Consider the following 22275-nt stretch of genomic DNA (forward strand, 5'->3'; position numbering starts at 1 on the left):
GAGGACCTCAAAACAGGTGAGTTTGGGGGTGTGGGGACACCCCAGTGACCCCAAGAACAGCTAGGGGACAGAGGGGACAGTGGGGACGGAGGGGACAGCAGGGACAAGGGGGACAGGGCGCCCCGTTTGCACCCAGCGAGGAGCAGCTTCATTTGGGGGGAGGGCACCCCAACCCAGGGGAGTTTGGGAGGACCCCAGAACAGGTGAATTTGGGGGTGCAGGGGGACCCCAGTGGCCACTGGAGCAGCTTGGGGACAACAGGGACAGAGGGGACAGAGGGGACAAGGGGGACAGGGCGCCCCATTTGCACCCAGGGAGGAGCAGCTTCACTATAGGAGGGGGACACTCCCTATCCAGGTGAGTTTGGGGCAGTCGGGGACCCCAGAACAGGTGAGTTTGGGGGTGCAGGGAGACCTCAGTGGCCCCAGGAGCAGCTTGGGGACAGCAGGGACAGAGGGGACAGAGGGGACAGAGCACCCCGTTTGCACCCAACGAGGAACAGCTTTGCTTTTGGGGGGGGACACTCCAACCCAGAGGAGTTTAGGGGGGTGGGGGGACCCCAGAACAGGTGAATTTGGGGGTGCAGGATGACCTCAGTGGCCCCAGGAGCAGCTTGGGGACAGAGGGGACAGCAGGGACAGAGGGGACAGAGCACCCCTTTTGCACCCAACGAGGAACAGCTTCGCTTTTGGGGGGGTACCCCAACCCAGACGAGTTTGGAGAGGTGGGGGGACCCCAGAACAGGTGAGTTTGGGGGTGCAGGGAGACCCCAGTGACCACAGGGGCAGCTTGGGGACAGAGGGGACAGCGGGGACAGCAGGGACAGTGGGGACAGGGCACCTTGTTGGCACCCATGGAGGAACAACTTCGCTTTTTTTTTGGGGCGGGGACCCCAAATCCAGGTGAGTTTGGGGGGGTGGAGGACCTCAAAACAGGTGAGTTTGGGGGTGTGGGGGGACCCCGGTGTCCCCAGGAGCTGCTTGGGGACAGAGGGGACAGCGGGGACAGGGCACCCCGTTTGCACCCAGCGAGGAGCAGCTTCGCTCAGGGAGGGGACCCCAACCCAGGGGAGTTGGGGGGGCTGGGGGGACCCCAATAGTGGGGAGGGGGTTGGGAGTCCCGGCACCCTTGAAGGGGGGTGACAGCAGTGGGGAGGGGACACTGAGCTAGTGTCACCCGAGGAAGAGCCTGACCCCCACCCCCGCCATTGACCTGGGACCCCCAACTCTCCCTGCGCCCCCCACTGATCTGGGACCCCCAACTCCCCCCCCAGGTCCTCCAGCCCTGCAGTTCCAGTTTGCGCTGCCAGGGGGGCGCTGGAGCGCGTGGCTGCCGCTCTGCCCCTCTCACCGCTCACTCGTCTTTCATTCCGGTCCTCCAGCACCGCAGCTCCCGTTTGCGCCGCTAAGGGGGCGCTGGCGCGCTCGGCCGCCACTCTGCCCCTCCCAAGCGCCTTACTCGCTCCCCTTTCCGTCCCGTCGTGCTCTGCGCGGCAAAGATGGCGGCTCGCAGCGATGGCCGCACGGTGCTGGTGCGGGGCCTCCCCGCCGCTGCCACCGCCGCGCAGCTCGAGAGCCTCTTCGGCGGCTTCGGGCCCCTGCGACGTTGCTTCGTGGTCACCGAGAAGGGTGGGGGGCTTGGGGGCCCTGGGAGCGGGAATTAGGAGCGCTAGGAGCGGGATAGGAGGGGATTGAGGAGGCTGGGAGTGGGATTTGGGGGGTTGGGAGTGAGATTTGGGGGTCTTGGAGGCGCTGGGAGCGGGATATGGGGGGCGTGGGGGGTTGGGAGTGGGATTTGGGGGGCTTGTGGGAGTGGGATTTGGGGACTTGGGGGGTTGGGAGTGAGATTTGGAGGGTTTGTGGGGGTCTGGGAGTGGGATTTGAGGGGTCTGGGGGATTGGGAATGGGATATGGGGGCGCTAGGAGCGGGATATAGGGGGCTCGGGGGGTTGGGAGTGGGATTTGGGGGTGCTGGGAGCGGGATATGGGGGGCTTGGGGATTTGGGAGTGGGATTTGGGGGGCTTGTGGGAATGGGATTTGGGGACTTGGGGGGTTGGGAGTGAGATTTGGAGGGTTTGGGGGGGGTCTGGGAGTGGGGTTTGAGGGGTCGGGGGGGTTGGGGATGGGATATGGGGGTGCTGGGAGCGGGATATAGGGGCGTTGGGGAGCTGGGAGTGAGATTTGAGGGGCTTGTGGGAGCTGGGAGCAGGATATGGGGGGCTTGGGGATTTGGGAGTGGGATTTGGGGGGCTTGTGGGAATGGGATTTGGGGACTTGGGGGGTTGGGAGTGAGATTTGGAGGGTTTGGGGGGGGTCTGGGAGTGGGGTTTGAGGGGTCGGGGGGGTTGGGGATGGGATATGGGGGTGCTGGGAGCGGGATATAGGGGTGTTGGGGAGCTGGGAGTGAGATTTGAGGGGCTTGTGGGAGCTGGGAGCAGGATTTGGGGGGTTTAGGGTAGTTGGGAGTGGGATTTGAGGGGTTCGGGGCGCTGGGAGTGGCATATGGGGGGCTTGGGGGGTCTGGGAACGGGATGTGCGGGCTTGAGGGGATTGGGATTTGGAGGGCTTAGGGGCACTAGGGGTGGGATTTGGGGTGTTTGGAGCAGTGGGAGCAGGACATAGGGGTTTGGGGGGGTTGGAGCAGGATTTGGGGGGTTTGGGGAGGCAGGGAGCAGGATATGGGGGGGTTGGGAGTGAGATATGGGGGGCATGGAGATGCTGGGAGCGGGGTATGTGGAGGGTTGGGCGTGATGAGAGCCGTGTATGGGGGTTTGGGAGTGGGGTATGAGGGGGTTAGGGGCGGTTAAGAGTGGGATTTGGGGGGGTTGGGGCCACTGGGAGAGGGATATGGGGGGTTTGGGGTGCTGGGAGCGGGATACAGGAGGCTTGGAGGCACTGGGAGCAACGTTTGGGGGCGCTGGGAGCAGGATTTGGGGGGTTTGGGTGTGCTGGGAGCAGGATTTGGGGGTGCTGGGAGTGGGATTTGGGGGTCTCAGGCCATGCCAGGAGGGCGCTGGGGGCTGGTGCCAAAGTTTGGGAGTCGATTTGGGGGTCAGGGATGGATTTGGGAGTCAGAATCGGTTCTAGGGGGCTCAGGCCATTCCAGGGGGTCCTGGGGGCCAGTGCTGGGTTTCGGGGGTACCCATGCTCCCCCCGTGCCCCCCCAGGCGCGCCGCGGTGCCGCGGGTTCGGCTACGTCACCTTCTCGCTGGCCGAGGACGCGGCGCGTGCCCTGCGCGCCCCCCCCGCCCTCGGTGGCCACCAACTCGCCCTCACGCTCGCCCGCCCGCGGCTACGGGCTGGGGGGGCCCAGACCCAAGGTGAGTCGCAGTTTGGGGGGGGGGTCCCAGCCCCTCCCTGTGATTTAGGGGGGGCCCAGGCTGTCCTTAAACCCCGCTTACTCCTCCCCAGGTTCCCCCAAAGCCACCACGGCCCCCCCGAAGCCGAAGAAGCCTCGAGGGGTATCCAAGAAAGCCCGGCTGATCGTGCGCAACCTCAGCTTCAAGGTGGGGGGGGCTGAGGGCATTGGGGGGGGCATTTGGGGGGCCAGGACCCGGGCTGGGAGGGGGCTCAGGGCTGGGACCAGGGTCTGGGGGGAGCTGAGGGGTCTCGGGGGTCTGGGACTGGGGTCTCGGGGTGGGGCTGAGGGGTCTTGGGGGGCTGGGACTGGGGTCTGGGGGGACTGGGACCAGGATATGGGGGGCTGGGGAGATTTGAGGGGGGCAAGGGGGCTGAGATTGTGGTCTTGGGGTGCTCAGGGGTTGGGAGGCGGCTGGGACGAGGCCATGGGGGGGCTGAGGGGGGCTCAAGGGGGTCCCAGTGGGATCCTTGGGGGGGGTTCTGGGGGGGCTCAGGAGGTCCTGGTAGGATCTTGGGAGGACTCAGATGGTCCTGGTGGGATTTGAGGGGGGCTCGGGGGGTCCTGGTGGAATCGGGGGGGGATCTTGGGGGGTCTAAGGGGGTCCTGGTGGGATCTGAAGGGGACTCGGGGGGGTCCTGGTGGAATCGGGGGGGGATCTTGGGGGGCCTAAGGGGGTCCTGGTGGGATCTGAAGGGGACTCGGGGGGGTCCTGGTGGAATCTGGGGGGATCTTGGGGGGCCCCAGGGGGTCCTGGTAGGATCTGAAGGGGACTCAGGGGGGTCTTGGTGGAATCTGAGGGGATCTTGGGGGGCCTCAGGGGGTCCTGGTGGGATCTGAAGGGGACTCAGGGGGGTCCTGGTGGAATCTGAGGGGATCTTGGGGGGCCTCAGGGGGTCCTGGTGGGATCTGAGGGGGGTCCTGGGGGGATCTCGGGGGGGCTCAGGGGGTTCTGAGGGGGGTCCTGGGGGGATCTCGGGGGGGCTCAGGGGGTCCTGGGGGGATCTGAAGGGGATCCTGGGGGGATCTGGGGGTGGCTCAGGGGGTCCTGGGGTACATCTGGTGAGATCTGGGGGGCCTCAGGGGTCCCAGTGGGGTCTGGGGGTGCTCATGTTTTCCCCCCCCCTCACCCCACGGCTCCGCTCCTAGTGCTCCGAGGCTGAGCTGAAGGATTTGTTCTCCCCGTTTGGCTCTGTCCTGGAGGTGAACATCCCCAAAAAGCCTGGTGAGCCCCTGCCGGCCCCCAACAACCCCGGGGATCCTTTTTTTGGGGGGGGAGTGTGCACCCCCAAACCCTCCCCTGTGCCCTGGTTTTGAGGTGCGGGTGCGGTACAGCTTTTTCTCCTCTTTTTCCAGATGGGAAAATGCGAGGCTTTGCCTTCGTGCAGATGAAAAACGTGCCCGAGGCGGCCCGGGCACTGCGAGGGCTCAACCTGAAGGAGATTAAAGGTTTGGGGGGGCCCCTAGGGATTTGGGGGGCACCCTGGGTGTGGGATGGGGGGCTGGTCTCACCCCCCAACCCGTGTCACTTTGTGTGTCCCCCCAGGGCGCCCCGTGGCTGTGGACTGGGCTGTGGCCAAGGACAAGTTCCGGGCAACGCAGGGTGAGGGGTTTGGGGGGGAAAGGGGGTGCTCGGGGTACCCACCGTGGGGTGGGGGTTTGGGGGTGATTGTGTCCCCCCCCCCAGTGTCCATCTGTCCCCGTCACTGTGTCCCCCGCCATGTCTATCTGTCCCCATCCTGCCCCATAGAGAGTGAGAGAAAAGATGTGGGGCGTTAGGGGGAAAGGGGGGGCTCGAGGGGTATAGGGTGGGGGTTTTTGGGGGTGACTGTCCCACCCCGTGTCCGTCTGTCCCTGCACGTGTCTGTGTTCCCCTCACTGTGTCTGTCTGTCCCCATTCTGCCCCATAGAGAATGAGGGGAAAGGGGGAGAGGGTGAGGGGTTGGGGGGCAACAGGGGGAAAGGGGGGGGTCGAGGGGTGAGGTTTTTGGGGTGACTGAGCCCCCCCATATCTGTCCATCACACTCCCCCCCCCCGGATCCGTCTGTTCCCTCCTGCCCCATAGAGAACAAGGGGAAAAGTGGAGAGGGTGAGGAAGAGGGGGAGAAGGAGGAAGAGGAAGAAGAGGAAAAGGAAGAGGAAGAAGAGGAAAAGGAGGAGGAAAAAGAAGAGGAGGAGGAGGAAGAAGAAGAGGAGGAGGAGGAAGAAGGAGAAGAAAAGGAAAAACAGAAAGAAAAGGCAGCAGGGAAGGTGAAGATGAAGATGAGGACGAAGATGAAGGCTCTCCCGTCGCGAGGCCGGTGAGGAAGGAAGGGCTGAGCTGGGGCTGCTGGCCTCGCACTGGGGCGGGGATCCCCAACTCTGCCCCCCAACTCTGCCCCCCAACGCCACAGGGATGGGAAGGGGAGGAAGAGCAGTGAGGAAGAGGAGGAGGAGGAAGAGGAGGAGGAAGCAGCCAAAGAGGCTGACAGTGAGGAGGAAGAAGAAAATGAGGAGGAAGATGAGGAGGAAGAAGAGGAGGAAGAGGATGGAGACGAGGAAGAGGATGAGGAGGAAGAGGAAGGTCTGTTCTGCTCGGGGGGGGTCTCTGTGGGCGGAAGGGGTGGGGTGGGGGGTGTCTGTGTGGATCTGGAGGGGAGGGTCTCTGTGAGTCGGGGTGTCTCTGTGGGTCTGGGGGTGTCTCTATGGATCAGGGGTCTCTCTGTGGGTCCGGGGGGGGAGTCTCTATGGTTTAGGGGGTCTCTCTGTGGGTCTGGGGGTGTCTCTATGGGTCAGGGGTCTCTCTGTGGGTCCGGGGGGAGTCTCTATGGTTTAGGGGTCTCTCTGTGGGTCTGGGGTGTCTCTATGGTTTAGGGGTCTCTCTGTGGGTCCAGGGGGAATCTCTATGGTTTAGGAGTCTCTCTGTGGGTCCGGGGGGAGTCTCTATGGTTTAGGGGTCTCTCTGTGGGTCTGGGGGAGTCTCTATGGGTCAGAGGTCTCTCTGTGGGTCCAGGGGGAATCTCTATGGTTTAAGGGTCTCTCTGTGGGTCCGGGGGGTTCTCTATGGGTCAGGGGTCTGTCTGGGGGGAGTCTCTCTGCCCCACGGCTCCGTTGTTCTTAGGGGGGGCCGCGCCCCACAAGCAGCCGAGGACGGGGGGGGCGCAGCGCCCGTCCGACGTCAAGGAGGGGCGGACGCTCTTCATCCGGTGAGGGGGGAGCACCCCATGGACCCCCCAAAACACCCCAAATCCTTCCCCCTGCCCTTTTCAGGGAGGTGGGGCTGCACCCCATGGACCAGCTGACCCCCTTTTTTCTCCTGGGGGGGGGGAAAGGCACCCCATGGACCCCCCAAAACACCCCAAATCCTTCCCCCTGCCCTTTTCAGGGGGATAAGCTGCACCCCATGGATCAGCTGACCCCCTTTTTCTCCTGGGGGGGGCGGCGCCCCATGGACCCCCCGTTTTATTGAAGGGGTGCTTAGGTTTTAGGGGGGGTTGTGGGGAGGGGGGAGCTGCACCCCCTGAGCCCCCTCAACACCCCCCACAAACCTGTCCTTCAAAACAGAGGGGACACTTGGGGGGGACAGTAGGAAAATAGGGTCGTGGGGGCTCTGGAAAAGGGGGGGGGTTGGGATGGGGGGGGCTGCACCCCCTGACCCCCCCATTTCTGCCCCCCCCCGCAGGAACCTCTCCTTTGAGACCGAAGAGGAGGCGCTGGGGGCGGCGCTGGAGCGTTTTGGGGCGCTCAGTTACGTCCGTGTGGTGCTGCACCCCGACACCGAGCACCCCAAGGGTATGGGGGGGGGGCTTGGGGAGGGGGGGACAGGTCCTGCTCTGACCCCCTCCATTACTCAGACACACCCCCTCCTTTTTTCTCTCTGCCCCCCCAAAAAAAGGTTGTGCCTTCGCCCAGTTCCGCACGGGGGAAGCGGCGCAGGAGTGTCTGCGCGTGGCACAGGACCCGGAGGTGAGGGGCAAAAAGGGGCCCCCCCGGGGTGAGGGGGGCCTCCCCGGGGCAATAAGGGACAATAGGGGGCAAAAAGGGACCCCCCCGGCGTGAGAGGGACCTCTCTGGGGCAATAAGGGACCCCCTCCCTGCAGCAATAAGGGGTCTTTGAGGAGGGGCAATAAGGGACCCTCGGGGGCAATAAGGGATCTTCAGGGAAGGGCAATAAGGGATCCTCAGAGGGTAATAAGGGAGTTCTTGGGGTAACAAGGGATCTTGGGGGGGGCAATAAGGGACCCTCGGGGGGTAATAAAGGAGTTCTTGGGGTAACAAGGGATCTTGGGGGGGCAATAAGGGACCCTCGGGGGGTAATAAAGGAGTTCTTGGGGTAACAAGGGACCCCCCGGGCTGACAGGGAACCCTCAGGAGTAATAAGGGACACCGTGGGGTGACAAGGGATCTTGGGGGGGGCAATAAGGGACACTCGGGGGCAATAAGGGATCTTCAGGGAAGGGCAATAAAGGATCCTCGGGGGGTAATAAGGGAGTTCTTGGGGTAACAAGGGACACCGTGGGGCAATAAGTGTTCTTGGGGGGCAATAAGGGACCTTTGGGGGCAATAAGGGAGTTTTTGGGGTGCAAGGCACCCCCTGGGCTGACAGGGGACCCTCAGGAGCAATAAGGGACACCATGGGGCGACAAGGGATCTTGGGGGGGCAATAAGGGACCCTCGGGGGCAATAAGGGGTCTTTGGGGGGGGGCAATAAGAGATCTTAAGGGAAGGGCAATAAGAGACCCTTGGGGGGTAATAAAGGAGTTCTTGGGGCAACAAGGGATCTTGGGGGGGCAATAAGGGGTTTTTGAGGAGGGGCAATAAGGGATCTTCAGGGAAGGCCAATAAGGGACCCTCAAGGGCAATAAGGGAGTTCTTGGGGTAACTAGGGATCTTGGGGGGGGCAATAAGGGACCCTCGGGGGTAATAAGAGAGTTCTTGGGGTACATGGGACCCCCCGGGCTGACAGGGGACCCTCAGGAGCAATAAGGGACACCATGGGGCGACAAGGGATCTTGGGGGGGCAATAAGGGACCCTCGGGGGCAATAAGGGGTCTTCAGGGAAGGGCAATAAGGGATCCTCGGGGGGTAATAAGGGAGTTCTTGGGGTAACAAGGGATCTTCGGGGGGGCAATAAGGGACCCTCGGGGGTAATAAGGGAGTTCTTGGGGTAACAAGGGATCTTGGGGGGGCAATAAGGGACCCTCGGGGGTAATAAGGGAGTTCTTGGGGTAACAAGGGATCTTCGGGGGGGCAATAAGACCCCCCCTGAGCTGTGTCCCCCCCTCAGGGCGCGGGGCTGCGCGTGGACGGGCGCCGACTGCGCGTGGACGTGGCGGTGACGCGCGAGGAGGCGCAGCGGCTGCGGCGAGAGGGGCGCCCGCGATCGGGGGGCACCCGAAACCTGCACCTGGCGCGGGAGGGGCGTGAGTGACCCCCAAAACCTGACCTGAGCCCCCCCTGAACCCCCCAAACCTGCACCTGGCGCGGGAGGGGCGTGAGTGACCCCCAAAACCTGACCTGAGCCCCCCCAAAACCTGACCTGAGCCCCCTCGAACCCCCCAAACCTGCACCTGGCGCGGGAGGGGCGTGAGTGGCACCCCAAAACCTGACCTGAGCCCCCCCTGAACCCCCGAAACCTGCACCTGGCGCGGGAGGGGCGCGAGTGGCACCCCAAAACCCCCCCTGAACCCCCTAAACCTGCACCTGGCACGGGAGGGGCGTGAGTGGCCCCCAAAATCTGACCTGAGCCCCCCTGAACCCCTGAAACCTGCACCTGGCGCGGGAGGGCCGTGAGTGGCACCCCAAAACCTGACCTGAACGCCCCCAAACCTGCACCTGGCGCGGGAGGGGTGTGAGTGACCCCCAAAACCCCCCCTGAACCCCCCAAACCTGCACCTGGCGCGGGAGGGGCGTGAGTGGCACCCCAAAACCCCCGCTGAACCCCCCAAACCTGCACCTGGCGCGGGAGGGGCGAGTGCCCCCCAAAACCCCTTGTACCCCCTTTTCCCCCCCCAACACCCCCTTCTTCCCCCCTAACCCCCCCCTTTTACCTCCCAACTCCCCTTTTTTTCGCTATAAGCCCCCCCTTTTCCACCCCAACTCCCCTTTTCCCCCCCTTTTGCCTTCCTAACCCCCTCACACCCCGATTTTTTCCCCCCCACACCGGCTTTCTGACCCCCCCTAACTGCCCCACATCGCCTTTTTCACCCCAAACACCCCCTCTTTGCCCCATAACCCCCCTGTACCCCTATTTTTCCCCCCTTTCCCCCAACCCCTTTATCCGCCCCTTTATATTCCGCGTACCCTTTCTTCCCTCCACACCCACTTTTTGACCCCCTTCTTGCCCCCCAACACCCCCATACCCACCTTTTCCACCCCCGTACCCCTTTTTTCCCCTCGTACCCCCATTTTTTCCCCTCACGCCCCCTTTTTTGCCCCCCCATACCCCCTCTTCCAATATTCTTCTCCCATTTTCCCCCCCTTTTCTCCCCCCACATCCCCTTGTTGACCCCCTAACACCACTGTACCCCCATTTTTCCCTTTGCTCTCCCTTTTTTTCCCCCCACACCCCCTTTTTGCCCCCCCTAACCCCCCCGTACCCCCATTTTTCTCCCTTCCCGCAGTGATCCGGGCCGGCACGAAGGCTGCGGAGGGCGTCAGCGCCGCCGACATGGCCAAGCGAGCGCGGGTGAGCGCAGGGGGCGCCCGACGGGGGACTCGGGGGGTGATAAGGGGTTTGGGGGGTCCCTGACTGCCCCCCACCCCCCCGTTTGGTCGCAGTTTGAGGAGCTGAAGCACCAGAAGCTGCGGGACCCCAATATCTTCGTGTCGCGCACGCGGCTCTGCGTGCACAACCTGCCCAAGCGCGTCGACAGCGCCGCCCTGCGCCGCCTGCTGCGCCGCCTGCCCGCGGGGGGGGCCCCGCTGCACGTCAAGGAGGTGGGGGAGCCCCGGTCACCCCCATGTCACGCCCCCTGTCACCCCCATCTCCCCTGTATCCCCTTGCGTCCCTCCCCCATCACTCTGTATCCGTCGCCCCGTATTCCCTCCGTCGCCCCGTATCCCCCCTGTCGCCCCGTATTCCCTGTCACCCTATATCCCCCCCGTCGCCCCATATCCCCCCCATCGCCCCATATCCCCCCCATCGCCCCATATCCCCCCCGTCACCCCATATCCCCCCCTGTCACCCCGTATCCCCCCGTCACCCCATATTCCCTCCGTTGTCCCGTATCCCCCCTGTCACCACATATCCCCCCCTGTCACCCCATATCCCCCCCCGTCACCCCGTATTCCCTCCGTTGTCCCGTATCCCCCCTGTCACCCCATATCCCCCCCTGTCACCCCATATCCCCCCCCGTCACCCCGTATCCCCTCTGTTGCCCCGTATCCCCTCTGTCGCCCCGTATCCCCTCATCACCCCATATCCCCTCCATCACCCCATATCCCCCCCGTCGTCCCGTATCCCCCCGTCGCCCCGTATCCGCCCGTCGCCCCGTATCCCCCCTGTCACCCCGTATCCCCCTGTCACCCCGTATTCCCCCCTGTCACCCCATATCCCCTCCGTCACCCCATATCCCCCCTGTCACCCCATATTCCCTCCATTGCACCATATGCCCCCTGTCACCCCGTATTCCCTCTGTCGCCCCGTATTCCCGCCGTCACCCCGTATCCCCCCTGTCACCCTGTATTCCCTCCATCGCCCCATATCCCCCCCGTCGCCCCGTATTCCCCTCGTCGCCCCGTATCCCCCCCCCTTCACCCCGTATCCCCCCCGTCACCCCATTTACCCCCATCGCCCCGTATCCCCCCATCACCCCATATCCCCTCTGTCGCCCCGTATCCACCCCCGTCACCCCGTATCCCCCCTGTCACCCCGTATTCCCTCCGTCACCTTGTATCCCCCCTGTCACCCCATGTTCCCTCCGTCACCCCATAACCCCCCTGTTACCCCGTATTCCCTCCGTCACCCCATATCCCCCCTGTCACCCCGTATCCCCCCATCACCCCATATCCCTCCCCTCACCCCGTATCCCCCGTCACCCCGTATTCCCTCCATTGCCCCATATCCCCTCCATCACCCCGTATCCCCCCTGTCGCCCCGTATCCCCCCCCGTCACCCCATATTCCCTCCATCGCCCCCTATCCCCCCGGCGCCCCCTATCCCCCCTGTCACCCCGTATCCCTCCGTCACCCCCTGTCCCCCCCATCACCTTGTACCCCCCCATCACCATATTTCCCCCCCATCCCTCCCCTATCGCCTTATACCCCCCCATCACCCTGTATCCCCCCCTTATGTCCACTCTGGGGTTGGTTTGGGGGTGCAGAGGAGGTGGGGTCCCCCCCACGTCACCCTTGTGTCCCCCCGTGTCACCCCCACATCCCCCTGTGTCCTTTATGTCCCCCCGTGTGTGTCCCCACATCCCTCTGTGTCCCTCCCATGTCCGCTCAGGGGTGGGTTTGGGGTGCAGAGGAGGTGGGGACCCCCCGTGTGCCCCCATGTCACCCCCATGTCCCCCACATTCACCCTGTGTTGGATGGGTTTGGGGGTGCCGAGGAGGTGGGTCCCCTCGTGTCCTTCTGTCCTGTCATGGGTCCTGACTGTGCTTAGGGCCCAGGGAAGTTTTGGGGTGCCCTGGCGGGTTTGGAGGTCCCGGCTCAGTTTTGGAGCGCTGAGTGGGTTTTGGGGCGCCCATGGTGACCCCATTTTCCCCCCCACCAGGGCCGGGTGATGCAGGAGAACAGTGGGCAGGGGCTGTCTCTGGTCTAGGGGTCCTGGGGAAGTTTGGGGGGGTCCCACCTCAGTTTTGGAATGTGAGAGTGGTTTTGGGGTTCTGGGTGGGTTTTGGGGTGCCCAGGGTGATCCCATTTTCCCTCAGTGCCAGGTGATGAGAGAGAACCTCAGGCAGGGATCCCTGCCTGGTTTTGGGGTTCCAGGGTGGTTCTGGGGTCCCACAGCAGTTTGAGGGGTCCCAGAGCTGTTTGGGGGGACTTAAAGCCGTTTGGGGGTTCTGGGTCATTTTCTGGGTGCTGGTTGGGTTTCGGGGTGCCTGTGGTGACCCAGTTTCGTAAGTGCCGAGTGTTGCAGGAACAGTGCGGCAGGGATCCCGGGCTGGTTTGAGGGGTCCCAGGGCAGTTTGAGGGGTCCCAGGGCAGTTTTGGGGTGCTGGGTGGGTTTTGGGGTGCCGGGTGGGTTTCGGGGTGCCCGCGGTGACCCCCTTTCTGCAGTGCCGGGTGATGCGGGAGCAGCGCGGGCAGGGGCCGTCGCTGGGCTTTGCCTTTGTGGAACTCGGGGCGCACGCCGAGGCACTCGCCGCCCTCCGCGCCCTCAACAACAACCCCAACCTCTTCGGGGCCAGCAAGGTGGGTCTGGGGGAGCCCCCCAACACCCTAGGGGCCCCCCAACATGAAACGGGGTCCCCCTGTTTCGCCCCATCTCCCCCGAGGTCCCCTCAGGGTCCCCTTATTGCCCTGGGATCCCCCTCTTGCCCCCTATCACCCCAGGGGTCCCCTCATCACCCCCTGTGCCTCCCCGTGTCCCCCCCAAACACCACAGGGCCCCCCCATTGCTCCAGGGTCCCCGCAGATCCCCTCAGGATCCCCCCCCCATCACTCTGGGGTCCCCCCATCACCCCCATGTCCCTCCCTATTGCCCTGGGGTCCCCCTGTCACCCCCATGTCCCCCCCAGTTGCCCTGGGGTGCCCCCATCTCCCCCATGTCCCCCCACTACTCTGGGGTCCCCCCATCACCCCGATTTCCCCCCCCATTGCCCTGGGGTCCCCCCATCACCCCCATGTCCCCCCCTATTGCCCTGGGGACCCCCATTACCCCCTCCCTGTGTCCCCCAAATTATCCTGGGGTCCCATCTCTTGCCCCCCAACCCATGTCCCTCAGTGGGGTGATTCCTGGGGGTCCCCTCGTTTGGTTTTGGGGTCCTGCCCCCCTCACCCCCCCCCGGGTGGTCCCTGCTGCTGTGGGGGTGCTGTCTGGGGTTTTGGGGTGCTGTCTGGGGTGTCCCTCACGCTGCCCCCCAGCGCCCCATCGTGATGTTCTCGTTTGGTTTTGGGGTCCTGCCCCCCCCTCCTCCCCGGGTGGTCCCTGCTGCTGTGGGGGTGCTGTCTGGGGTTTTGGGGTGCTGTCTGGGGTGTTCCTCACGCTGCCCCCCAGCGCCCCATCGTGGAGTTCTCCCTGGAGGACCGTCGCAAGCTGCGGCTCAAGGAGCAGCGGGCGCAGCGCAGCCTGGTACGGGTGCACCCCCAGACCCCCCGGAACCCCCTGGACCCCCCCCCGGTCTCCCCCCGCCCCACCTCGACCCCCACCTTCTGCCCCCTTTGTCCCCCCCTTTGTTTCTTCCCCCATTTGTCTCCCCCTTGTTCCCCTCTCCCCTATCTGCCCCCCTTTATCCCTCTTTACCCCCCCTTATCTTCCCTGTTTGCCCCCCTTTTGTCCCCCCATTATCCTCCCCTTCTGCCCCCCTTTATCTCCCTTTACCCCCCCTTATCTTCCCTATTTGTCCCCCTTTATCTCCCCCTTTATCCTCCCTTTGTCCCCCCCTTTACCTCCCCTTTGTTCCCCCCTTTATCTCCTCTTCGTCCCCCCTTTCTCCTCCCTTTGTCCCCCCCCTTTATCCCCTCTTTTCTGCCCCCCCTTTCTCCCCCCCTTGTACCCCTCTTATCCCCCCTTCTGCCCCACTTTGTCCCCCCCTTTGTGACCCCTTTGTGCCCTCCTTCGGCCCCCCAATATCCCCCCCCTTTCTGTCCCCCCTTATCCCCTCCTTTCTGCCTCCCTTCACCCCGCTTTCTGTCTCCCCCTTTCTGTCCCCGCTTTCCATCCCCCCCTTGTCCCCCCCTTTCCGTCCCCCCCTTTCTATATCCCCCTTTCTGTCCCCCCTTTCTGTCCCCCCTTTCTGTCCCCCCCTTTGTCCCCCCCTTTGTCCCCCCCTTTTCTGTCCCCCCCTTTTCTGTCCCCCCCTTTTCTGTCCCCCCCCTTTCTGTCCCCCCCTTTGTCCCCCCCTTTCTCCCCGCTCTGACCCCCGTCTCTCCCGCAGCTGAAGCTGAAGCCGCAGCCCCCCGCGCCCGCTGCCCCCCCGCAGCCCCCCCATACTCGGAGGCCCCCCGTCTCCTCCGAGGCCCCCCCGGGCCCCCCCCAAGCCACCCCCGGCACCCCGTGGTGCGGATTCCGTACGGCGGCGCAGCCGGAGCGCGTCGAGCTGCCCGACGGCACCACGCGGCGCAAAGTGCTGCCGCTGCCCTCGCACCGCGGCGCCAAGATCAGGTACGGGGGGGCTGACCCCCAAAACTGCTGACCCCCCCACCCCCAGACCCCCGACTGCTGACCCCGACCCCCCCGATCCCCAACTCTGCAACCCACCCCTCGGTATGGGGGTGTCATCCCCCCCTTCTACCGCTGCCCTCGCACCACGGCGCCAAGATCAGGTACGGGGGGGCTGACCCCCAAAACTGCTGACCCCCCCCCAGACCCCCAACTGCTGACCCCGACCCTCCTGCCCCCCAACTCTGCAATCCACCCTCGGTATGGGGGTGTGTCCCCCCCCTTCTACCACAGCCCTTGCACCGTGGTGCCAAGATCAGATATGGGGGGGCTGACCCCCAACTTCTGCCCCCTCCACCACCAAGATCAGATATGGGGGGGCTGACCCCAACTTCTGTCCCCCCTCACTCCCCCCTTCTGCCCCCTTCACTGCCAAGATCAGATATGGGGGGGCTGACCCCCAACTTCTGTCCCCCTTCACCCCTCCCTTCGGCCCCCCCCCCCTTCATTCCTCCTTCACCCCCTCTTCACCCCCCCTCTGCCCCCCCCTTCACCCCTTTCTACCCCCCACTTTGTCCCTCCTTCACCCCTCCCCAATTTGGGGGGTTCCTGGCCCCCATGAGTGCCCCCCCTTTTTCTCCCCCCCCCCCAGGAAGCGGGACAAGGGGAAGGTGAAGCCGCCGCCCCCCAAAAAGCCGATGAAGGGGCGGCAGCGGCGGAAGGAGCAGCACCCGGCGCCCCCCCAAAAGGTGGGTTTGGGGGCACAAAACCCCGCTTTGGGGAGGGGAGGGGTGTGCCATCCCTGCACACCGTTTTCCTGGGAACCCCATCTCTGCCCCCCTCAATTCTAGGGGTTCAGACCCCCCCATCTCTGCCCCCCTCAATTCCAGGGGTTCAGGGACCTCCCCAACCCCCCATCTCTGCCCCCCTCGATTCCAGGGGTTCAGGGACCTCCCCCAACCCACCATCTCTGCCCCCCTCAATTCTAGGGGTTCAGGGACCTCCCCAACCCCCCATCTCTGCCCCCCTCAATTCTAGGGGTTCAGGGACCTCCCCAACCCCCCATCTCTGCCCCCTCAATTCTAGGGGTTCAGGGACCTCTCCAACCCCCCATCTCTGCCCCTCTCAATTCCAGGGGTTCAGGGACCCCCCCATTGCCCCCCAATCTCTGCTCCCCTTGATTCTAGGGGTTGTGGGGACCCCCCTCATCTCCCCCTGCTCTGTTTTGGGGGTGCAGCCCCCCCTGTCACCCCGTTTTTGCCCCCCCCAGGCCCGGCGGGGGGGGGCAGAGGCGCGGTTCAACGAACTGGTGGAGCGCTACAAGCGGCGGATATTGGGGGGCACCGAGGGTCCCCCCACCAAGAGGAGCAAATGGTTCGAGGACTGAGCCCCCCCCTGGGCCCCCACCCATGGGTGCCCCCCCCCCAAGATCTGGGGGTGCCTCCATCCTCCTCTCCCAGGGGTCTGGGACCCTCGGGGGCAGAGTTGGGGGGCAGGGGACCCCCCCAAACTGCCCCCCCCCCAATTTCCAAGACCCCCCCCGGGGGGGGGGGCGATATATGGGAATATATTTTATATCAAAAGCATTTTTGGGGTGCGGCGTCGCCTGCAGCTTCGGGGGGGCCCTGAACCCCACGGTTTCGGGGGGGGGCCTGAACCCCCTGACCCATGGCTTGGGGGTGGGGGGGGAGGTGGCTGAAGGACCCCCCCAGGAAGGGGGTTTTGGGGGTCCCCTGGAGGGGGACAGCCCCTGAGCCCCCTGCTCCAGGCCAGGGGTGACACTGGGGACAGGGAATGGGGCACAGGGATGGGGAGAGGGGACGGAATGGGGGAGAGGGATGGGGAGAGGGGACAGGGATGGGGAGAGGGGAATGGGGAGAGGGGACAGGGAATGGGGAGAGGGGACAGGGAGGGGGGAGAGGGGACAGGGATGGGGAGAGGGGACAGGGAATGGGGGAGAGGGGACAGGGAATGGGGGACGGAATGGGGAGAGGGGACAGGGAATGGGGGACAGGGAATGGGGAGAGGGGACAGGGAATGGGGGACGGAATGGGGAGAGGGGACAGGGAATGGGGGACAGGGAATGGGGAGAGGGGACAGGGAATGGGGGACAGGGAATGGGGGAGAGGGGACAGGGAATGGGGGAGAGGGGACAGGGAATGGGGGACAGGGAATGGGGGAGAGGGGACAGGGAATGGGGGAGAGGGGACAGGGAATGGGGGAGAGGGATGGGGAGAGGGGACAGGGAATGGGGGACAGGGATGGGGCGAGGGGACAGGGAATGGGGGATGGGATGGGGAGAGGGGACGGAATGGGGGACGGAATGGGGAGAGGGGACAGGGAATGGGGGAGGGGGATGGGGAGAGGGGACGGAATGGGGGAGAGGGAATGGGGGACAGGGAATGGGGGAGAGGGGAGAGGGAATGGGGAGAGGGGACGGAATGGGGGAGAGGGAATGGGGGACAGGGAATGGGGGAGAGGGGAGAGGGAATGGGGGACAGGGAATGGGGGACAGGGATGGGGAGAGGGGACAGGGAATGGGGAGAGGGGACAGGGATGGGGGACAGGGAATGGGGAGAGGGGACAGGATGGGGAGAGGGGACAGGGATGGGGAGAGGGGACAGGGAATGGGGGCAGGGAATGGGGAGAGGGGACAGGGAATGGGGGACGGAATGGGGAGAGGGGACAGGGAATGGGGGACAGGGATGGGGAGAGGGGACAGGGAATGGGGAGAGGGGACAGGGAATGGGGGACAGGATGGGGTCAGAGAGGGACAAGGGACACAGGAGGGGACAGGGATGGAGACAGGCAGGGACACGGGTGGGGACAGGGACACAGCGCAGGGAATGGGGCACAGGGGACAGGGAAGGGGCAGATGGGGACAGGCGGCGCGTTTGGGAGCAGCCGGGAGGGACTTGGAGACACTTGGGGACACGGGGAGGACACGCGCGTCGCCGCAGCCCCGGGGACAGCGAGTGCCCGTCCCTGTCCCTGTCCCCATCCCGCGTCCCCTTCCCGTGTCCCCTCTGTCCCCCTCCCTGTCCCCCCACACCCCCGATCTTGGGGTCACCCCGGGCCACCCCGTGCAGTCACCGCACTGTCACCCCCGCTGTGTCCCCCATGTCCCCATGTCCTTGTCACTACGTGTACCTCTCTCTCCTCAGCCGTGTCCCCCCGTGTCCCCCATGTCCCCCATATCCCCCCGTGTCCCCCATATCCCCCCGTGTCCCCTATATCCCCCCGTGTCCCCCATATTCCCCCGTGTCCCCCATGTCCCCCATATTCCCCCATATCCCCCATATTCCCCCGTGTCCCCCATATCCCCCCGTGTCCCCTATATTCCCCCGTGTCCCCCATATCCCCCCTGTCCCCCATGTCCCCCACATCCCCCCGTGTCCCCCGTATTCCCCGTGTCCCCCATATCCCCCCGTGTCCCCCATATCCCTCCATGTCCCCCATATCCCCCCCCATGTCCCTCATATCCTCCCCTGTCCCCCCCTGTCCCCCATATCCCCCTGTGTCCCCTATATCCCCCCCGTCCCCCATATCCCCCCGTGTCCCCCCTCTGTGCCCCCCGTGTCCCCCATATCCCCCCGTGTGTCCCCCCCCCGTCCCCCCGTGTCCCCTCAGGGGGGACTTTGCAGTCGCGGGGGCTGAAAAAGGCACTTTTATTTTCCAATAATGGGGGAAATAAATAGCGATGAATGACAATAGTGACAATAGTGACGGTGACCAAAGGGGGGTCCCCGGTGACCCCGGAGTGTCCCCCCCTTCCCCAGCTCCAGGGTCCCCCCACAAGGCTCAGGTGTCCCCTCCCCTCATTCCAATGTCACCCCAGTGTGTGTCCCCCCCCTTCCAGGGTCCCCTTCTTGGCTCTGCTGCCCCCCCACAATGTCCCCATGTCCCCTAGTGGGTGGGGGTCCCCCCGAGCCCCTGTCCCCCCCCCTTGTCCCCCATCAGGTGGGGGTCCCCCCTGTCCCCCCCATGTCCCTCATCAAGTGGGGGTCCCCCCCCTATCCCCTATCAGGTGGGGATTCCCCATGTCCCCCCTGTCCCCCCCTGTCCCCTATCAGGTGGGGGTCCCCCATGTCCCCCCTGTCCCCCCCACCCGTCCTCTATCAGGTGGGGGTCCCCCATGTCCCCCCTGTCCCCCCCCCTGTCCCCTAGCAGGCGGGGGTCCCCCCCTGCCCCCCATCATGTGGGGTCCCCCCCTTTCCCCCCTGCCCCCCATCATGTGGGGTCCCCCCCTTTCCCCCCCTGCCCCCCATCATGTGGGGGTCCCCCCCTGTCCCCCATCATGTGGGGGTCCCCCCTGTCCCCTAGCAGACGGGGTTCCCCCCATGTCCCCCCCTGCCCCCCATGATGTGAGGTTCCCCCCTGTCCCCTAGCAGACGGGGGTCCCCCCATGTCCCCCCCTGCCCCCCATCATGTGGGGGTCCCCCCCTGTCCCCCCCGCCCCCCATGATGTGGGGGTCCCCCCTGTCCCCTAGCAGACGGGGGTCCCCCCCATGTCCCCCCCTGCCCCCCATCATGTGGAGGTCCCCCCCGTCCCCCCCTGCCCCCCATGATGTGGGGGTCCCCCCTGTCCCCTAGCAGGCGGGGGTCCCCTCGAGGCTGCGGGCGATGCTCTCGAGGCAGAGGCGCAGCCGCGCCAGAGCCACACGGGCGGCGGTGTGGGGGGCTCCTCCCAGGGGTGTTGGGGGGCTCGGGGGGCGCGGGGGGGGCTCGCAGCCCGGGCCGGTGGCCATCAGGGCCAGGAGGCTGCGCAGGTTCTCCACGTCGTTGGCCACCTGGGCCAGCGCGAGGTGGCCCGTGGGCAAGAGCCGCTGCAGCGCCTGCAGCCGCCGGGCCAGCGCCCCCAGACCCTCGGTGGCCCCCAGACCCTCGGTGGCCCCCGGACCCCCCTCGGTGGCCCCCAGAGCCCCCTCGGTGGCCCCCAGAGCCTCGGCGGCCCTCGGCAGCGGCTGCGACAGCGGTGACAGCTGCGGGGGGACAGGGGGGTCAGGGGGGGCACCTGCGATGGGGACCCCCCGGAACCCCCAATCTGGGGAGTGGGGAGCACCCCCAGACCCAGCCAGCTGTGGGTGATTTCCCACCACCACCCCCGGGACCCCCCCATGCCACCCAGCCGTGGGGGACCCCGAAACTGGGGAATGGGGAACCCCTCCATCCCACCCAGCCGTGGGGGACCCCGAAAGTGGGGAATGGGGACCCCCCCGTTGGGACCCTAAAACTGGGGAGTGTGGACCCCCTCCATCCCACCCAGCCATGGGAGACCCCGAAAGTGGGGAATGGGGACCCCCCTCCTTGGGACCCCAAAACTGGGGAGTGGGGACCCCCTCATCCCACCCAGCCGTGGGGGACCCCAAAAGTGGGGAATGCGGACCCCTTCATCCCACTCAGCCGTGGGGGACCCTAAAACTGGGGAATGGGGACCCCCTCCATCCCACCCAGCCGTGGGAGACCCTAAAACTGAGGAATGGGGAACCCCTCCATCCCACCCAGCCGTGGTGGACCCCCCTTGGGACCCCAAAACCGGGGAGTGTGGACCTCCCCCATCCCACCCAGCCATGGGGGACCCCAACACTGGGGAGTGTGGACAGCCCCCACCCCACCCAGCCATGGAGGACCCCCCTTGGGACCCCAAAACTGGGGAATGGGGACCCTCCTTGTGACCCCAAAACTGGGGAATAGGGACCCCCTCATCCCACCCAGCCATGGAGGACCCCCCTTGTGACCCCAAAAATGGGGAATAGGGACCCCCTCATCCCACCCAGCCTTGGGACCCCAAAACCGGGGAGTGTGGACCTCCTCCATCCCACCCAGCCATGAGTGACCCCACACTGTCCCCTGGGGGTGTGGGTGGGGTCCCCCATCGCGGGGGTCCCGGTGCCCCCCACCTGCAGGTGCCGGATGCGGGTGCTGAGGGTGCGGGTGAGGTTCCTCGCGTCCTCCTGCACCGTCTGGAGCCGCACGGGGGGGGCGGTGGCCACGGGCACCCACAGCCACAGGAGCCCCCACAGGCCGGGGCGGCGCATCCTGGGGTGCTGCGCCCCAAACGGGACCGGGGGGGCTGACTCACTGCTGGGGGGCAACGCATCCCCACCCCATCTCCATCCCAATCTCCATCCCAACCTCCATCCTCATCCTCACCCCAATCTCCATCCTCATCCCCATTCTATCTTCATCCCAATCTCTATCCTCATCCCCACCCCATCTCCATCCCAATCTCCATCCCAATCTCCATCCTCATCCCCATCCCAATCTCCATCCTCATCCCCATCCCAATCTCCATCCTCATCCTCACCCCAATCTCCATCCTCATCCCCATTCCATCTTCATCCCAATCTCTATCCTCATCCCCACCCCATCTCCATCCCAATCTCCATCCCAATCTCCATCCTCATCCCCATCCCATCTCCATCCTCATCCCCATCCCAATCTCCATCCTCATCCTCACCCCATCTTCATCCCAATCTCCATCCTCATCCCCACCCCAATCTCCATCCTCATCCCCATTCCATCTTCATCCCAATCTCCATCCTCATCCCCATCCCAATCTCCATCCTCATCCCCACCCCATCTTCATCCCAATCTCCATCCCCATTCCCACCCCATCTCCATCCCTATCTCCATCCCCATCCCCACCCCATCTCCATCCCAATCTCCATCCTTATCCCCACCCCATCTTCATCCTCATCTCCATCCCCACCCCATCTCCATCCCAATCTCCATCCCCATCCCCATCCCATCTCCATCCCTGTTTCCGTCCCGTCTCCATCCCCTTCTCCGTCCCACTCGTCCCTATCTCCGTCCTTGTCCCTATCCCATCTGCACCCCCATCTCCATCCCTGTCTCTGTCCCCATCCCATCTCCACCCCCATCTCTGTCCCCATTTCTGTCACCTCCATCCCCTTCTCCATCCCACCCATCCCTATCCCAATCTCCATCCCCCTCTCCATCTCCATCCCATCCCATTCCATCCCCCTCTCCATCTCCATTCCACCCCCATCCCATCCCATCTCCTTCCCATCTCCATGTCCATCCCCATCCCATCCCATCCCCATCTCCATCTCCATCTCCATCTCCATCTCCATCTCCATCTCCATCTCCATCTCCATCATCTCCATCCCATCCCCTTCTCCATCCCATCCCATCCCATCTCCATCCCCATCTCCATGGGGGGGGGGTGTCCCATGGGGGATCCTGGGAGAAGGGGGGTGTCATGGGGGGGGGGGTCCCATGATAGACCTCTGGAGAAGGGGGGGGTCCTATGGTGGTTCCCTCAGAAGGGGGGGGTCCCATGGGGGGGCCCTGGGAGAAGGGGGGTCTCATGGTGGGGGGTGTCCCAGAGGGGGTCCCTGGGAAGGGGGGGGGGTGTCATGGTGGGGGGTGTCCTGGGAGAAGGGGGGGGGGGGGTCTCATGGTGGGGGGTGTCCCAGAGGGGGTCCCTGGGAACGGGGGGGGGTGTCATGGTGGGGGGTGTCCTGGGAGAAGGGGGATCCCTGGAGAAAGGGGGGGGGCATGGAGGGGTCCCTGTGGAAAGGGGTGGGTCCTTAGAGAAGGGGGGCCCTGGGAAGAGGGGGGGTCCTTAGAGAAGGGGGGGTCCTGGGAAGGGGAGTGTCCTTAGAGAAGGGGGGCCCTGGGAAGGGAGGGGTCCTTAGAGAAG

General features: G+C 65.2%; 2 protein-coding genes across 2 annotated transcripts; one reads left to right on the plus strand and one right to left on the minus strand.

Annotated features, from left to right (window-relative positions):
* Window positions 1–1287: 1287 nt before the first annotated feature.
* On the plus strand, window positions 1288–16080 carry RBM28 (RNA binding motif protein 28). The gene is made up of 19 exons (XM_054083284.1): window positions 1288–1628; window positions 3168–3320; window positions 3412–3506; window positions 4508–4583; window positions 4715–4807; window positions 4905–4986; window positions 5440–5658; window positions 5767–5921; window positions 6459–6543; window positions 7020–7129; window positions 7233–7303; window positions 8625–8760; window positions 9961–10025; window positions 10118–10276; window positions 12563–12697; window positions 13503–13577; window positions 14383–14609; window positions 15259–15355; window positions 15877–16080. The coding sequence occupies exons 1-19, from the start codon at window positions 1499–1501 to the stop codon at window positions 15991–15993; spliced, it is 2280 nt and encodes a 759-aa protein (XP_053939259.1). The 5' UTR covers window positions 1288–1498; the 3' UTR covers window positions 15994–16080.
* A 3115-nt stretch (window positions 16081–19195) lies between these two features.
* Window positions 19196–20644, minus strand: LEP (leptin). The gene is made up of 2 exons (XM_054071779.1): window positions 20507–20644; window positions 19196–19588 (listed from the first exon to the last, which is right to left on the minus strand). The coding sequence occupies exons 1-2, from the start codon at window positions 20642–20644 to the stop codon at window positions 19196–19198; spliced, it is 531 nt and encodes a 176-aa protein (XP_053927754.1).
* Window positions 20645–22275: the final 1631 nt, after the last annotated feature.

The sequence above is a fragment of the Cuculus canorus genome, chromosome 1 (assembly GCF_017976375.1).
Source record: "Cuculus canorus isolate bCucCan1 chromosome 1, bCucCan1.pri, whole genome shotgun sequence".
In the NCBI taxonomy this organism is placed as follows: Eukaryota; Metazoa; Chordata; class Aves; order Cuculiformes; family Cuculidae; genus Cuculus; species Cuculus canorus.

Bases quoted from the DNA above. Each gene is read 5' to 3' on its own strand.
- RBM28 (XM_054083284.1), top strand. From the start codon at position 1,499: ATGGCGGCTCGCAGCGATGGCCGCACGGTGCTGGTGCGGGGCCTCCCC. The intron at 1,629-3,167 runs GTGGGGGGCTTG...GTGCCCCCCCAG, and splicing joins CTTCGTGGTCACCGAGAAGG to GCGCGCCGCGGTGCCGCGGG. The intron at 6,544-7,019 runs GTGAGGGGGGAG...CCCCCCCCGCAG, and splicing joins GGGCGGACGCTCTTCATCCG to GAACCTCTCCTTTGAGACCG.
- LEP (XM_054071779.1), bottom strand. From the start codon at position 20,644: ATGCGCCGCCCCGGCCTGTGGGGGCTCCTGTGGCTGTGGGTGCCCGTG. The intron at 19,589-20,506 runs GTGGGGGGCACC...GTCCCCCCGCAG, and splicing joins CCCGCATCCGGCACCTGCAG to CTGTCACCGCTGTCGCAGCC.